Source organism: Polypterus senegalus, chromosome 13 (genome assembly GCF_016835505.1).
Source record: "Polypterus senegalus isolate Bchr_013 chromosome 13, ASM1683550v1, whole genome shotgun sequence".
Classification (NCBI taxonomy): Eukaryota; Metazoa; Chordata; class Cladistia; order Polypteriformes; family Polypteridae; genus Polypterus; species Polypterus senegalus.
The window spans coordinates 133,387,374-133,404,454 of NC_053166.1; the positions used below are offsets into that span (position 1 = coordinate 133,387,374).

The window sequence follows — 17,081 nt, forward strand, 5'->3', positions numbered from 1 at the left end:
AATTTTCTTTCACGACAGCATTTTGGGAGGTGGTTTATTTAACAATAGTTTATTAAAAATGCATGTGTTTTGGAATTTGTAAGCACACAACTGGATGGTTTAACATGTGGGTTATGCAACTCAAGTACAGCAAGATTTTTTTCATGGACTTTTTGATATTGATTGCCGTGGTCTATCGCTGGTCGTCCAGCCTTGTTTTATCAGATATTTTAATACCTCTATTCTGAATGAAAGCATGCGATTTGTCTCAGCCATTGCTACAAACTAAATGGGGTAAATGACATATATAAAATATTTCTTCTTTTATTTTATTTTGTAATCTTCTAGTGCCTTGATGCATATAAAAGAGCGACAGGCAGTGACTAAGTCTTCTAGACCAAAAAGCCACATGACAGGTGGAAAAAATATAATAATGAGTGTGTTTAATGTATCTAAGTAATCATGAGTGATTGTCTGGATTTCATATGTGCATTACAGGCATTTGAAGCATCTTGGTTCAACTTTCCCTTTGATCATGTCACTTTCCACACACAAAAAGTCATCTTATTGAGAAGGGCTGTTTTCAAGTATTAATATTTTTCAAAGCTGCATCTCTGCTCAAGTCATAAGGACTTTATGTTTTTCAGATGCATAGTAGGCAAAAAAAATTGATTAATATGAAACATACAAAGGCATTTATAGAACATTCAAACATACCAACATATTTACAATTATTGATTATCCAAACCTTCATTTTTGTATAATCTGACACCCCACTACGGGATATCATAAAATGGCATTAAAACACATTTTTAAGCCCTTTACTAATATATGTAATCACATTCTATTTTCTTTGGAGACTTTTTTTTATTTACAACCATTTAATAAACATAAATAGGGTCTCTCTGTCTTTCATGAAGCAAATAAATAAGTAAAAATGCACCAATGCTCAGAACAGTCCCCAAAAGCCACTGAATACTGTACCCTATGTACATTTTTTTATTTGTTTAAAAATATCACTCAACAGAAAACTATTACAGACCACCAAACGAAGCTGTGCACTAAAATGGAAAACTTAAAGAGACTTTAAATAAGCCGACATTGTGTTCTCAAAAACACTTAATCTATCTCAGGGTCATGGAGGGGCTAAAGCCTATGCAAGCAGGACTGGACTAAACACCAAATTGCCAATCTGCCACAGGGTCCACTCAAACAAGCTTTTTTTTCCTCCAGCTTCCACAAGGCCACTTTAGAATCACCAATTATAACAACATGCATGGCGCTAGGGAAAAGAGGAGCCTCCATGTGAATGTACTCTGTCCAGGGCTGAAGTATGCAAAGAGAGGACCCCTGCTCATGAGTCTCAGGAGGTTCAGTTAATGGGTGACTTAATTAACACAGCATTGGGATGATTGGAGTCCAATTGAAGTTTGTTCTAGCACAGTACCTATGTCTGCAGAGATTGGCTCCTGCTCCCAATGCCTGGATTGTGCAGCTTCAGAAAATGAATTCACAGATGCTCCACTCTGTAAAGCACACAGACAGCCACAGAGACGTTCACAGGTTTTTAATGTACAACATCAGTGGCCATGTCTGGCTGGCTTCCTTATTAAACATGACACACCAACTGCCATAACTCCCAAAACCAAAAGACTGTCATATATCATTTATGTGAGTTGTGGTCTTCACTTTAGGATTTCTTTTTATTTTCAATTTCAATATACATGGCTGGTAACTATTAAAAAACAACATGCACATAAACAGGCGCATGCATGCACAAATCAGCCCTCTTGTGACTTATTAAAAGGAGCAGCCGCCACAAATTATCCCTTGATGACAGGCCTGCCCCTGCCAAAATGGCTGATGGCAGTTGGTTACCACTGACCGACACTCGCAATTATAGTTTCAGGATAAAAATAAAAGCAAACACAAAACTGCTGCCCTGTTCATGAAGATCATTTGTTCTAGTCACCCCCGTCATCAAGGTAATAAGAAAAGAAGGATAAATTCATTTATAAAGCTCCAAACATTGGCACCTACTTGTGAACAGGCATACTTGTTTCAGACTGTGGTTTGAGGGGTGGGACTAGACAGGCAGTTAAATTTAATTTTTATAACATTGCTCCATTCCTTTAACTGCTTTGAATATAAACATATAAACTTTGAATATATACTCGTTATTTCTACAGATCAGGGAACATAAAATCCAGTAGTTTGGCAAACAAGAATGCAAGCAACTATGTCCTTATGAATGTCTGCTCTGCCAATTGTATTTACACTTAATGTTGCTTTTGGTTTGAAAAAATTATCACCAGTTCATTTACTGAACACCATTTAGTGTCACAGAGAGCCTGCACCCATCTCAGCAGGTAAAGGTGCAAGGCAGGACCCAAGTTTGAATAGAATACCAGGTCAAACTATCTCATGCTCTGCAGATTTACAAGTTCAGAGTGAACCTAATCAGCATGTTTTATGGACGACGGTGGAAAAATTGCAGTACTTGGAGATGCCAGAATTTCCAATTGTGGCGTAAACACGGAGAGAGCTATGAATCAAACCCATGTATCTGGTTTTGGAAAACAGAAAATGATCTCCACTGTGCTTCCTTCTCTCTAGCATTAGGCAATCATCAATGTAGCTACTCTTATATACTGTAAATACACACAATGCATAACACTCTTAAACCTAGGCCAGAACCTCCCCTCACAGCACTGTGTCAGGGTAAGAAATAACCTTAGGTGGGGGTGCCAGCCCATCGCACATCCTACTCACACCCAAAAAGGGCCAACTTGAGGTCACCAGCTAACTTCAAACTGAATGTCTTTGGGGTGTGGGACGAAACTCAAACAGACATGGGGAGACTATGCAAAGTCCACACAGACAAGGATTGCACACTAATCACTCAGCCATTAAATGTGAGCACTTTCAAAAGGGTAGTTGAAGAAGTAATGGCTTTTCAAAATTGTTAGATATTATTCTGGATTTGGAGGCTGGAGTCCAGGAAACAGCCCTGAATAGGACAACACTCCATCACAGGATCCACTCACACACAGCCACAAATGGCAATATGAAATCACCAATCACCTAAAATGTATTTAGGGATATGGAAAGAAAACTGGATAACCGGGAGGACAACTTACACAAAGGATAAATGGAAAACTCCAGGTCACACAGACAATGAGTGGGTGCAGGACTCAAACACTGAATTTAGGATCCATGAGGCAGCAAACGTGTTTATGTGTACACAGTATATATCAGTTTATATGTCTACCTATATACCAGTATATCTCTTTCACACACGTTATTTTTATAGATAGACACAAGCCAAGCAAAATGACACCTTTTATTGGCTAACTAAAAAGATTACAATATGCAACTAATCTTTTTAGTTAGCCAATAAACAGTGTCATTTTGCTTGGCTTTTCTCTACATTCATAATGGCTAACACGGTACAACACCCTAGTACTATAGATAGACAAAGAAATAGAAAGACAGACAAACAGACACACACACATATACAGTACATACAGTACACATACACATATACGAGTGTTTTATAAGGACTGCTGACAGCACAGATAGAGAAAGAGGGAAAGTACACAGCTACTTCTGTATTTACCTTTCAGTCTGGAAGGAAAACAGACAGGATAGGCTTGATGACACAAGTGCCAAACAAACAGACTAATTCTGCCCTTTCCAGTCTGCCAAGATATAAAGACAACCCTGACCAGGAAAAGAAAGGTGAACTGACAGACCACATCTAAGGAGGAAACAATCTCTTGAAAAGCAAGCAGAATTTTCTTAGATTAAAACTGATTCTTTGCTTCCCATTTAGGCAAAATAAACACAGTCTCTCCCTGGAGCTCCAAATCAAGCTGTCTCTCCCTTAACTCTTTTCACCAATTAAGTTTTCATATTATATATTATATATAAACATACGCACAAACAGTCAAAGGTTTTTGAACACACCCAATGTGAAATTTAAACAGTTCATTGAATAACCAGAAATGACAAAAAGTTAAACCACAGAGTAAAATGGTAAAAAATTATGCCATAAATTTCCAAAGGTTAAAAATAAAAGTTTAGGTATGAAAAAATGAAAAAAAAATTCAGAATTATAGAAAAATGACCATTTTCAGGAACAAATAATTGATTACAAACATAAAGCTTTTCTGCAGCAACAATAAGTTAATTAAGCCTTGAAAGTTGATGCAAACAATTCCTACAGCTATCCTATTTTTGGCAATTACTTTCAAACCCTGCGTCATTATGAAAGCAGTGTTGGAACAAACGGTGTTGCTACATCTTCTGAAGCATTATTTGGACAACACTGCTACCATAATGGCAAGTCAAAGGCAATTAATAAAGGAAGGCAGACAGTCCATAATAACCCTTAAAGGTTAAAGTCTTTCCTTTAAAGAAACTGCAAAGAAAGCCAAGGTGTCAGTGAGTACATTTTCCTACACCATCAAAATGATGGAAAACTGAAGGAAACTGACAGGAACAGATCTGAACATATACTGTGTGAAAAAAAAAATATATATATATATATATATATATATATATATATATATTCTTATATAATATGCTACCATTGCTGTCCGTTTCTCCAGGATTTTAAATCATATGTAGTCGCAAACCATTTGACCTATTTACCTGAAATTTGGTACACATATACTATGTAACCTCTATTGTCCACCTTTGGGGAGATGATTTTTATTCCTCTTTTTATTTTTATTTTATTGTAGAATCAACTCTTTGCAGGGGGCAGCAGGGCGTCCATGCGGTGAAAGTGTATGGGCACCGTTCTCATCCCTACCACCTTTGTCGCCACTTCCCCTACCTCTTCATATCTTACATCATTCTTGAGGCAGATTGAACACTTGAATGTCAGCTTATGTGAAAAATTAAGAAAAACATACTAAGTTATTGCAACAAAAAAAACTGACTTAATCAGTTTTAATGCGAAAAGATGCCGACAGAAGAAGAGAAGAAACAGGCCGCTAGAGTGGAAAAAACAAGAGCTGCTCACGAAGCAGCAAGCGCATCAACCTCTGAGCAAATGAATGCTAAACGTACAGAGAAAGAGTAGGAAAACTATCAGTCAAGTGTAACGTGCAGTGCGTGGGTACTGGTGTGTGTATATATATGTGTGTGTGTGTGTGTGTGTGTTTTATTTATGTATTGTAACAAAGGTGCTATATAGGCGCCTGACCCGACACAGATAGACAAGGAGGCATGTATAAAAACACAAAGACTTTTATTGTTTCTTCAGCTGTGGGACACGTCTTCCCCGTTTCACACAGCCCAAACACAGTCCCAAAGCACAATAAACACAACCAACAATCCTTCTTCTCTTCCACCACTCCTCCTCAAGCTTAGTCCTCCTCCTCCCGACCCTGGCTCCTTGAGTGGTGGTGGCTGGCCCTTTTTATAACCCACCTGGAAGTGTTCCAGGTGCTTGACCACCTGGTCCTAATTGCACCTCCGGGTGGGGCTGAAGATTCGTCCAGCCAGGCTGCTGAGTCCATGCAGCTCCCCTAGCGGCCATCCGAGCCCCCAACCAGGCTGTGGAGGACTCCATCTCCCATGGAGCCCTGCGGGTGGTTGGGGAATCACAGTCAGCCATGCAGGCTGCCACCAAGTGTCCCGGGGGAGGTACTGGAGTGCCCATGGTGGCTCTCCCGGAACATAAGCAGCGCAGGGGCATCCCTGCCGGACATGGGACCCGGCTGTCCTTCACAGTATTTATTTATCGTGTGTGTACATATGTATATATACACACACAATAAATAAACACCCACACATATACGGTGGCTGGCCTGAAGTGCTATAGATGTCAGTGAAACAAAAGTCAGAACATTTTACATAAAAGAAAACAGAGTGTTAATCAGCAAGGCACAAACAAAATATTTTGTTATACTATAATCAAGAAACAGCCTGAGGGGCTCTAAGCACAGCATCTTAAGAAATATGAAAAATGTAGTTTTGTGTGCTTTATGTCAGGACTCCGGGGCACTTTTTACTTTTACTTTTTTACATTTAATATTACCTTTTTTTGCTTCTGAACTCAGAATCATAAACCTGAACATGCTTCCCTCAAGAGTTCAGTATGAATGGTTAAAGCAGAGTAGGAAAATCAGAAAATCAAGGTCCAAAGTAAATTGGCCAGCTACATTCATGTCTTCCTATTTGACAGTAGGTAAGATTTTTGTTTCTAAAAAAATGTAGTCTCCCCTAACCATACCCCAATTCTTCAAGTCTATTTTTTCCCCATTTCAAGTGTGTGGTAAACTACTTTGAAAGCACAGAGAAAATAGCAGGAACCATTTCCGAGTGGGATGACAATTCAGGATGTGTTCCATACTCACTAAAACTGTGTACTGTTTTAAATGAAATTTTAAAAACCTGAAAAAAAAATAAGAGAAATGAGAAATAAAAAATAGCATGCCAAATTCAGACACTGAACCAAGAACTGAAAGTCTCAAGTTTGGGCAGTCAACCATGTTAACTGCTCCAACACTATCCTACCCTATTTTGCACTACACTTATTAAGACTGCATTTGATACGAGTGGTTTGAAACAGCCACTTTAAATTAGCACTAGGAAAAAAAAAAAAGTTAAGTTGTCAAGGTCTAATGTACAAAATCATGGAGGTGCAATAACCCTGGTTAACTGCCTGGAACAAAACCTCTCTTACCACTTCACAAAGCCTGAGCACAAACAGTCTTTAAATAGTGTTAAAGGGCCCGTCTCCAAAGTTCTGACCTCCCCATGACCCTTGACACACACAGTCTTTAAAGCCAAAGAGAACAAGCATGGGGTAGGGTGGTGTCATGCCAATCCACTCCCACAGAGACATGGAAGAAGGGACGGTGCCATTTCAAAGACCACTCTTTAACCTTATACCAATTTCTTTTTCATTTGCTGGTCTTTAGAGGACAAAGAAATAACTACAAAGTGAACAAAAGCCCAGTGCCGATATTAGCAAAGTGTCCTGAGGAACCAAATGGTCAACACAGGAGCTGGAAACCTAAAGAGTTCAAACAAACTCAGAAATCCCACAAGTCACCCACTTGTGCACAAAGACAAATGTGACCTGTAGCACATTATCGTGACATTCATTATTCAGATCTGCACAGCAAATGGAAAAGTCCTGTCTTCTATCTCAGCACCATCTCACAAACAAACAGGAAAAGTTACTGACGCTCTTGCTGACATTTAAATGTGGACAGACCTTCCATCTACAAATAACACAGTTGGCAACATTAATTATTAATGGGGGGGACCAAGTTTCATAGTCATTTACAACGTCTTTAGACAGAAGACACATTTCTAGCAATGCTTTAGATGACTACAGTAATCAGTGCATCTCTGAATATTTACAGATAGAGTAATCAGACATTCAAGGATGAAAAGATTTCTATAGCTCTCGTGATGTGATGTTCACAGGTTTTTATAGCTGCTCTCCAAGTATTACAGGCAGAGTAGTCAGTCAGTCCATAATTGAACAGCATTGACAGTCAGAGTGATCAGTCCAACTGTTACCATTAAAAAAATAAACCTAAAACATTCACAGCTAAATTTCTAGGGCTGTTTCTTTGAACAGTAAAGACAGCTAGAATTAAAAATCCTATCTATGAACATTTAATTACTCTTGTTATCTTTGCCATACGTCAATACATTTTCAGAGCTGTCTAAAATATAAGGAAATGAACGAGCAATTACGAGTAATGAGACAATAAGAGCAAAACTTAAGGGGGAAAAAAATCTGCCTTACTCAGTCTCACGTTTTGATTCTTAAAGGAATACTGAACCCAAAAATTATATTTTTTATATACAGTATTACTAACCACATGCCTCAGGAAAATGTTTAATCTCATGTTATGATGGAGAATGGCAATTAACTTTCTGAAAGAATTGGTGCTGTCAATCACGTGTATTTAGGAGATATCTTCAAGGCTGTCACTAGCACAGTCTCCTTTTTCATTCACAGTTCAGAGCGATGCTAGCCAGATGAAGACTAACTTCACTTCCTCTCCGATCCACAAAGCCCCCACCCTCACCTGGGGAACCAGTACTTAAACCTATAATCCACCAAATGTGGACCCACATTTGAAGAGGAGAGAGATACTCTCAGAAGTGACTGATTTTGTGAATGACTTAAGCCATCCTTGTGAACCCTTGTGTGAAGTTTATTTTGATTTCCATCATTTTCTTGAGTATTAAATAAGGTTGCCCCCTTGTAAGCCTGGGACCCCATATCATTGGGCCGACTATCTAGTTTGTTTCCACAACGTCTATGGAAACCAATATTGGACAACAGCAAGTCATCTGTGAAAGAATAAAGAAAAACAAAATCTCACGTTACACATCGGGTAATCCAGTTGAATGGTCATAATGGGGAAAACCCACGCATTTTTGAAAGCTACTAATAAATAAGTACTTCTGGAAAAAACAGAGCAGTGCACACAGGGGAAACATGTTACACAAAAGGGAGCTTTTGAAATGAAGATCCACTTCTTTTCCTCATTCACTGGTTCAAGTCCTGTATTCAATTCAAAATCTCACAGATGTGTGAAGTGTGTGAACCCACTCCTCCGTGTGCACTACTCTTGATTTTTCAGACAAATTTGAAGAATACTTTAGCAAAAATGAATGCATTTTGCACAATCTGAGCATACAACTGGATGACTTGGTGTGTGGATTATGAAGCACAAGTAACATGACATTTTCTCACAGACGTTTTTATATTGTTTGTTGTGGTCCAGCAATAGTCTCCATAGACACCTGTTCAATCAGAACATTTGTCATCTCCATTCTCCATGAAAACATAAGATTTTTTTTTTCTCAGCCATCACTACAAACCTCATGAGGTGTAACATAAAAAAAATACAATTTTTGGGTGGAGTATTCCTTTAAGATCACGTTGGATTTGACCAAGTTAACATATTCACTCCTGAAGAGATGTCTAACAGATAAGGTTAGTTTCCTGATGTATTAATATGGCAGACACATACTAGAAAACAGCACACAGCCCTAAGAATGACCCTTATTCACATTTTGTACAATATGCAGTCATGAGAAGCAGCATTGCTGGATAAAAGTTTAGAGCATACCAACCCATCTCAGGGCACACACACACACACCAGACCATCTGAACATCACCATAAACACCTTGGCAGCATTTCTTTGGGAAGTAACCAGAGTACTCAAAGGAAGCTCACTTAGCCACAGAGAGAATATACAAACACTATACTGACATTGACTGAGCCAGAAACTGAATTCATGTCTCAGAGCTGCTTAGCTTGTGATGTTAATGTTGATGCCACAGTGACACTAAAACTTCAATAATTACAAAACAAGTGGCAACTCAGATATAAAAAAATATTTGAGGCAGGCCAAAGAGCTACTGTAATTTCACAAAATGGTATATCAGATTTGAAACATAACAGAAAGCCTCCTCACTTACCAGTATAGCCTTTAAACTAAACAGGATACTTCCAGCACAATAAGAAACCCCAACTCAATTTGGGATCTACAAACCCATAATGAAACATGCCAGACTGTGGCCAAAAAGTCTCCTACAGGTACACTGCAGAAATTGAAACATCAGAGCAAATACACACTTTAAAACAAACAAAGCAGACCCCGAGATGATCAGAGTGAAAAATGTCTACCGCAAAATCCTAAGCCCACTATGTATTAAGTGCAAATCAAATTTGACAAACGAGAGGAGACCATTCAGTCCAACAGACTTGTCTGGTCAGAAAATACCTAGGCAGTCCCAGATATCTCATCCAGATACTCCTTAAAGGTTGTCAAGATTTCTGTTTCATCTACAGTACATGACTTGGGAGTTTGTTACACATTCCTACTACCACTCCTATTAGATAAGCAGATTTGTATATTCTTTTAAACAAAATGGAGTTATGTATTTTCAAACATTCTTGTTCATCACGGTGCCAGAGAGCGCTGATATCTTGCATGCTGGTCAGACATACGTGTATGAAAACAGACCTCCATCTCGTGGACGTAAGGATTTAAAATTCGAGGCTCAGTATTGCATAATAAACTCTCAAACGGGGGACGGTCTACAAAGTAACATTTACCACAACCAAAAAATGCCTAAAACATGCAGTAATACAGAAGGAACAGTTGCTGCCGTGGTGTCTGAATGAAAGCCTTTTCTGATTTTTTTTTTTATATATAAATGTGGTCACTTTAATATGTTCAATTTAACAACAGCTATAAAGTCCTGGGTACAGAACTCACTGAGTGCATTTGCATGCACTTTAATAACCTGATTATTCACAGAAACGTGATTTCTAAAGTGCCATGTGTACCCTTACTATGTTTAAAGAAACTGGGTTAACACAAGTACATTTCACCACAAGTAACCCAGTTATTTGACCATGTAAACCAATTACTGGGTTACAGTTAGAATTTTGTTGTCTGCGCTTGTCTGTTGTACTTATCTGCTTAACTTTGCACACACTTTCAGCGACCACAGGTTGCAGTGTCCACAAGATAAACTTCCTAAGGCAAATGCTTGGGTGATCACATTATTCTTTCTCCTGGTTGAAATAATATGTCTCAATATTTTAGAAAAAGATAAATTTATGCTGATGAGCTGAATGTACAGTGCTAAGGTCAACACCACAATCTCAGTAGCAGTTAGGTAACGTGGCAAAAGTTACGTATGTTACCTAGTTAGATTATTTTTAAAGTAACGAGTAACATAATGTAATACTTATTTTAATTAGGTAAAAAAGTAAAAATACCAACATTATTATCCCAGCAGCACTGGGTGTAACACAAAGACCACACGTACTGATATGTCAGCACTTTGCAAAGCTCAATCGCATAGTCAAGCAGAAAAGTGTGGGCTGCATGCAATCCAGTAAGAGAAACCTACTAATAAAGTGTCAGTCTAGTTTTCATAAAGCTATTTGTTATAGACAAGCTGATATTGTGCGACTGGAAGACTTGGCAGCCAGTGTCTGTTCCGGGACTTCAGTCGAGGATGGAAAATGGGTAAAACTTATTTTTTTCAGAGCACATGAAAGACTAAACTTATCTATAAAACACAAGAAAATTAGCACAGGCTTTATGCCTGCTTTTGGATTCATGGCTATCGATGATGAAGTTTAACTTTTTTTTGTGCATTTTAGTGACTTCACAGTGTTTTGGCAAAGGAGAACTTTAAAAGACTAAGGTGGGTTGGCACCCTGCCCAGGATTGGTTCCTGCCTTGTGCCCTGTGTTGGCTGGGATTGGCTCCAGCAGACCCCCGTGACAATGTATTCGGATTCAGCGGGTTGGAAAAAGGATGGATGGATGGAACTTTAAAAGAATACTTGCAACTGTAAAGGAGGTTTTTAAGAAACCAGGTTTCTGCCTTAACAGGATTACTCAACTTATTCCAATTTTGTATGTGTATCCTCTCAACACCTCCCCTTACTGTCTTGGCTTTCCCCCACAACCATATCCTGGACCAGAACAAGTGAGCATGCTATGCCTTGTGGTTCCCGTTTTGAGCCTGACCCTGCCAGGCTAGGCTGTTCTTGATGCTCCATGACCAAGACAGGCAGTGTGGTGTTGTGGTTAAGGTTTTGGACTTCAAACATTGAGGGTGGTGGGTTCAAATCCTGCTGCTGACAATGTGTGACTATGAGCTAGTCACTTCACCAATGCTCCAATTAGAAAAACGAAGCAAATATAACCATTTATATTTCAAATGTTGTAAGTTGCCTTGGATAAATTTGTTAGAGGTAGTAAAGTAAATAATAATAATGACCAATGAAAAGTGGAGATAATATGCACTCAAGATTTATGTACCATAAATCTTCATGCCAACCAAGTCCCCAGCCCAAGGATAATTGATGCTATCAACCAAACTCCACAATATTGAAAGCACAAGCTACAGTATGTATTTTTTAGCTTTCTTCACAATCTCACTAAAGCAGTTAAATCTTTACCTACTAATGCCTACTATTCTCTGCTGTTCTTTTTCTAGTTTTTCTGTAGTGATCTGCGCCACCACAAGTTGATCAATGCACCATGAAGTCCCTACACTGACTGACTGAAGGCAGTACCCGAGATGTCTACATAACCATCATCATCAAATACTTTCACATGAATCCTGAAAACCAGGAGAACCTATTTAGATCATTTATGTAGGAATGCACAGTGGGGACTGGAGGGTCTCTTGGCTTTGGAACCCCTGCATATTTTTTTTTTTCTCCAGCTCATCTGGTGCTTTTTTTCTGTCCTCTTGGCCAACTGACTTTACTTTATTCTTTGTTACTTAATATTGCTTAATCTTATTTTTGTTTCATATAAACTTTTCTTTCTTCCTCTTGTAAAGCACTTTGAGCTACACCATTTGTATGCTATATAAATAAATGTTTTTTTTTCCTTCAAAATGTATATTTCTTTACATGTTATCTTAATTAAATAACTGCATTTGGTTATTACGTTGTGATAGAAGAAGGTGGATATTATTAATACTATTCATTCAGCAGAAGACTTTCCCAAGGCAACTTACATCACAAATATTTAAATATATTTGACAACAGAAGCACAGGCAGGTTAAGAGACTTGGAGCGGGTAACAGAGTATGAAACTGGACTAAAGGAATACTTTATCTTCTCTATGTAACTTACTCAATGTAGTTTGCAGAGGTGGGCAAGATTTTTTTAGTTCATGTTTTCATGCAGAATGAAAGAAAAACATTAATGATATAACAGAAGCCAAGGGTGACCAATGGTGTATAATAGAAAATGAGATTAAAAATATTCATGGAAAAAAGAAAAAACAAAATTCTTCAGTTACTCACATGTCCACATCTGCATTATCCAAGTATATGCTCAAAACGTGCAAAACACAGGCATTTTCTACTTTTATAAACAGTTACTTTTAGAAAAAGCAGCACACCACCTAACACAGGAAAATGTGCTCCCATAAGGTTGTGCTTTTAAATATGAAGACAGGACTCTTGACCAGTGAATGAGGGGGAGAAGTGGGCCTAATTCAATTTTGATGTACTCTGAATGAAAGAATACTGCATTTTAGGATTGTGCCCAGGTTACTACATTTATCTCAAACATTCAAAGCCCAAGGTTTGCTCTTTTGGCCCAGTTGCAGTCTTTGTGATAAGAGTATGTGTGGTCCCCCAGTCCTGGCTTTGGCAACTACTAAAAAGGATGTTTAGTCAATTGCAGGTATTGTGAATAGAGTATGAGTGGCCCATAGAAGACTTTGGCCCAGTCCATGACAGGTTTCTGATGCTGCCAAATTAGTGTCTGTGGAAAATGTTGTAAAAAAAAAAAAATAGATAAGACTGTACACTTCATCAGACTCTTTTGGATGAATGGAAGTGAAATCTGGAAAAAACATATAAAAATTCAAAAGTTAAAGCATATGTGGTGTAACAACATTCAGGGAGATTTTTTTTTTAACTGATTGGTACAACAATGTTGTGTTGCAAAATGGTTATTTATTAATCACAGAAATGAAGGAACTTTCTTGGTTAAAATCAAATAAACTTTAAAATGCAAAAAAAGACCCTATCCAATTTAGATTAAGCAACAGAAACAATTGTGGGCAAGCTGAAGAATCCACTTATCTAAAATTAATTTTTAATTTTCATGAAAGGAGCTATAAAAAACCGAATCAGTATGGTTCAGAAGGAAAACTGCCATGTACAAGACCAGTACTCAAGAAGTCGTACATAACCAGAGTCTGAAAAAGATTAAGAAAATGGAACATCTAAGAATAAATAAAATAAAAAATAAAACTAAAGGGAGTACTGGCGACTCTAAAGTACAGAAACTGACAATTACGAAGACTTCTTCAAACGGTGCTCAGTTTGACATACGAAAAAGCATCTTAGTAACAGTTTGTCTGCAACACAACCCTCCTATCCGCAAGGCACTATATAAAGAGTTATGCCTTGTAATTAGCACAACTCCAGTCGCTCATATTAAGCAAATAACGTACAGATTTCTGGCAACCTTTAAACGTTCAAAAACTTTTTTTTTTTTTTTATTTATTTCTCGTTACCTTGATGATGTTCTCAAAAATGGTGTCTCTAAACTCCAGCAACGCTTTCTGATCGAATTCCTTGCCATGGATAATCCTCATTTGTTTCAGAAAAGTCGACTTGCCGCTCTCGCCCGCTCCCAAAAGGAGGATGCGCACCAGTCGGCGAATGGACCTGCGCTCCTGAGCAAGGCGAGAGTCGATCTCCCGGCTGCGGCGCCTTGCGTCCCTCTCCTGCTGGGGCGCGTCCCGGTCCCGGCGGCGTTCCTTGCTGTCGCTTCTCTCCCGAGTCGCTTCCGCCGGCAGCAGGCACCGGCTCAGGGTGCGCACAACACCGGACATGGGAACCCAAATGGAAAGCTTTTCACTCGCTCACTGGTGTTTTCGCATGAGGCGGCAAAACAATGAAAACGGTGAGAAGCCACTGAACAGAAGTATCACAAGCTCTCATGTAGGTAAGGAAAACCGAAAAATAACCGCTAAGAAGAAGCTCCGCAAGTGGCACTTCAAGAGGCGCATTTAGCGCACGGTCAGCGAATCTGGCGCATCTAAGAAAACGGAGCAAGAAGAGGGAGGCAAGGAGAAAAAAGAAAGGTCTTCGACAGCTATTGCCTCGGATATCCAACGAAGTAAGGTCGACAAACAGTGACGGGTTCTTATCTAAACTTCGACTGAAGATAATAACTAATAATTGAAAAGGTATAATCCAAATTACAACAAAGAAACTTTCGAGCGCTCGGACACAAACTGAAGACAGTCAAAGCAGAGACACTTTTCGTGCCAAGTCTCTAAAATACTCGATCAAATTTAGAAAGAAGAGTTCTGTACGATCTTCTACAGCGTATCCGCCTATCGTGTTCAATTCCTTTTTGTTTGTCTTATGTGTGCTGTTCCCAGAACTGCAGTCAGTTCAATACCACGACTCGCTCTCTAGAGCGTCTGGGAAGCGCCAGTAGGGGGGGTGCAACGCGACGACAAGAAGGTGTGGCTTCAAGAAATGAAAGTAAAGTGACATGTACGCGACTCTACCCAGCTCTTAGCCTTTTCAGTGTTAACTGGACAAAATACATTTTTCCTGATGGAAACATCCAGTCAGCATTCGTTTCTAAAGGATGGCGATATTAGCTAAAACTAGTTATAAAATCACCGAAATTTCAGAGAGCATTTTGCGATGAATTTTACCTCACTTGACAAAAGTCTGTAATAGTTGGACTGATAAACGAAGACGTACAAACGCAGTTAGGGCGGAGATATGCAAATAAGGGGGTAGGGATTTTTATGTGGGCGATGTTATGCAAATGATAGCGCTGTTTGGTGCGAACCGGAAACACCTTATACGTATATACACACACACACATAAATTACGTCATCGTCTCGCGGGTAAGTATTAGGGAACTGAGCTAAACCATTAGTAAGTGATTTATATTGCGGACGATGTGATTGTCCAATCCGTACAATCTGCGCGCCGAGATTACACATTTTATTGGCCATTACTGCAGCGATCTGAGGACTGTTTTATTCCTTACCCCAAATTTATTGTTGTGCCGGAGATTACGTCTAGGGGAGACTTGTTCAGACTGAGTGCGGTAGTGCAAACATATCGTATTTTCCTTGATTAACCAACCATATATTTTATTACAGTTTTTGTTTTTTATTAAATATTCGCCAAAGTTTATCTCGGCAGCAACAGATGCAAGACTGGAACAAATGCTTCAGGCTCCACCATGGCACCTGGTGTACCTTTACACTCATTTGCTAGTAAATTTTGGACAAAATTAAATACATAAATATACGCAAATAAATACATGTATTATGAAATGCGAAAGAATTTTTTTAAATATGTGAGCATAAATATTTCACTGGGGAACACATATTTTGTTGAGTTAGATCTTACACTTGTTTTTTACAAATTTTTGGGTGGTGAATCCAGAAATGACCCCAGTTTTTTGCTATCAAATCCAGTTTTTACGATACAGGGTACTCTCCATTTTTGTCAAAAAACATACAAATTTTACATACAATGAAAAAATAATGAAATAATAACTTGAATGTACTGTTTATTTAAATTTCTTTTGTTCATACAAAGAATTTATTGTTACGCTATGTCATTTTTTTACACTAAAACATTTGAAAATTAATCAGGTAAGCGGTTAAGGTAAAAATTTACGCTTATAGCTTTTCCTGTAGTGTTCAGTGTTAGGACAATCCCGCCGGATGCTTCAACAATAGTCAGCCATCATATGTACGTCCCATCTACCCTGATAGCATCCTTCCGTGACCTTAAAATCTTGGTGAAATCGTTCACCTTGCTCATCACTGACTGCACCAAGGTTTTCTGGGAAGTTAGAAAGATGGCTATGCAGAGAATGCACCTTGATGTTCATATTGCAACCAAGCATTTTGTATCTCTCCAAGAGTTTCTGGACAATTTCTGTGTAATTATTTGCTCATGTGTTTCCAAGAAAGTCCTTGACAATGGCTTTGAATGATAACCAAGCATTCTTTTCGACTTCTGACATTGTCCTGATGAAATGTTCATCTTTGATGAGCTGCCGAATCTGTGGACCATCAAACACACCGGCCTTTATTTTTTCAAATGACAGGCTAGGAAATGCCAAAATGAGGTACTTGAAACAGTCTCCTTCAGTTGGCAAAGCTTTAACGACCTGCTTCATCAGACCCAGTTTCATGTGCAGAGGTGGGAATATAATATTCTTTCTATCAACAAGTGGCTCATGTAGAATGTTTGGATTGGTTTTAGGGCAGGTTTTGTTTTTAAGAACATTGGTTTTAGGAATTGGATCTTAGAGGCCAATTCCTTTCACCCAATGCCTCTCACGAGCTCTGCTGTCCTACATGCACAGATAATAGGGATACCTGGTCTATCTGTGTTGCTGACCACGAAGGAAGTGTACCATTTTAAGGTCAACACAGATGACCCAATTGTGTTAGTGATATTGTAACAATTAATGACTCTCTTTATGTCTGCATATTCTTCACAAAGAGAAACTGAATGGCCAATTGGGACTGACCCAAATATATTGCTATTGTGAAGGA

The 17,081-nt window shown here is 38.7% G+C and overlaps 1 protein-coding gene across 1 annotated transcript in view; it reads right to left on the minus strand.

Moving 5' to 3' along the window:
• Positions 1 to 15,219, minus strand: part of gna12a (guanine nucleotide binding protein (G protein) alpha 12a) — a 137,565-nt gene extending 122,346 nt beyond the window's left edge. Inside the window, exon 1 of the mRNA XM_039773849.1 lies at positions 14,046 to 15,219. Within this exon, the coding sequence (XP_039629783.1) occupies positions 14,046 to 14,366 (321 nt within the window). The 5' untranslated portion in view covers positions 14,367 to 15,219. The remainder of the gene's footprint in view (positions 1 to 14,045) is intronic.
• Positions 15,220 to 17,081: the final 1,862 nt, after the last annotated feature.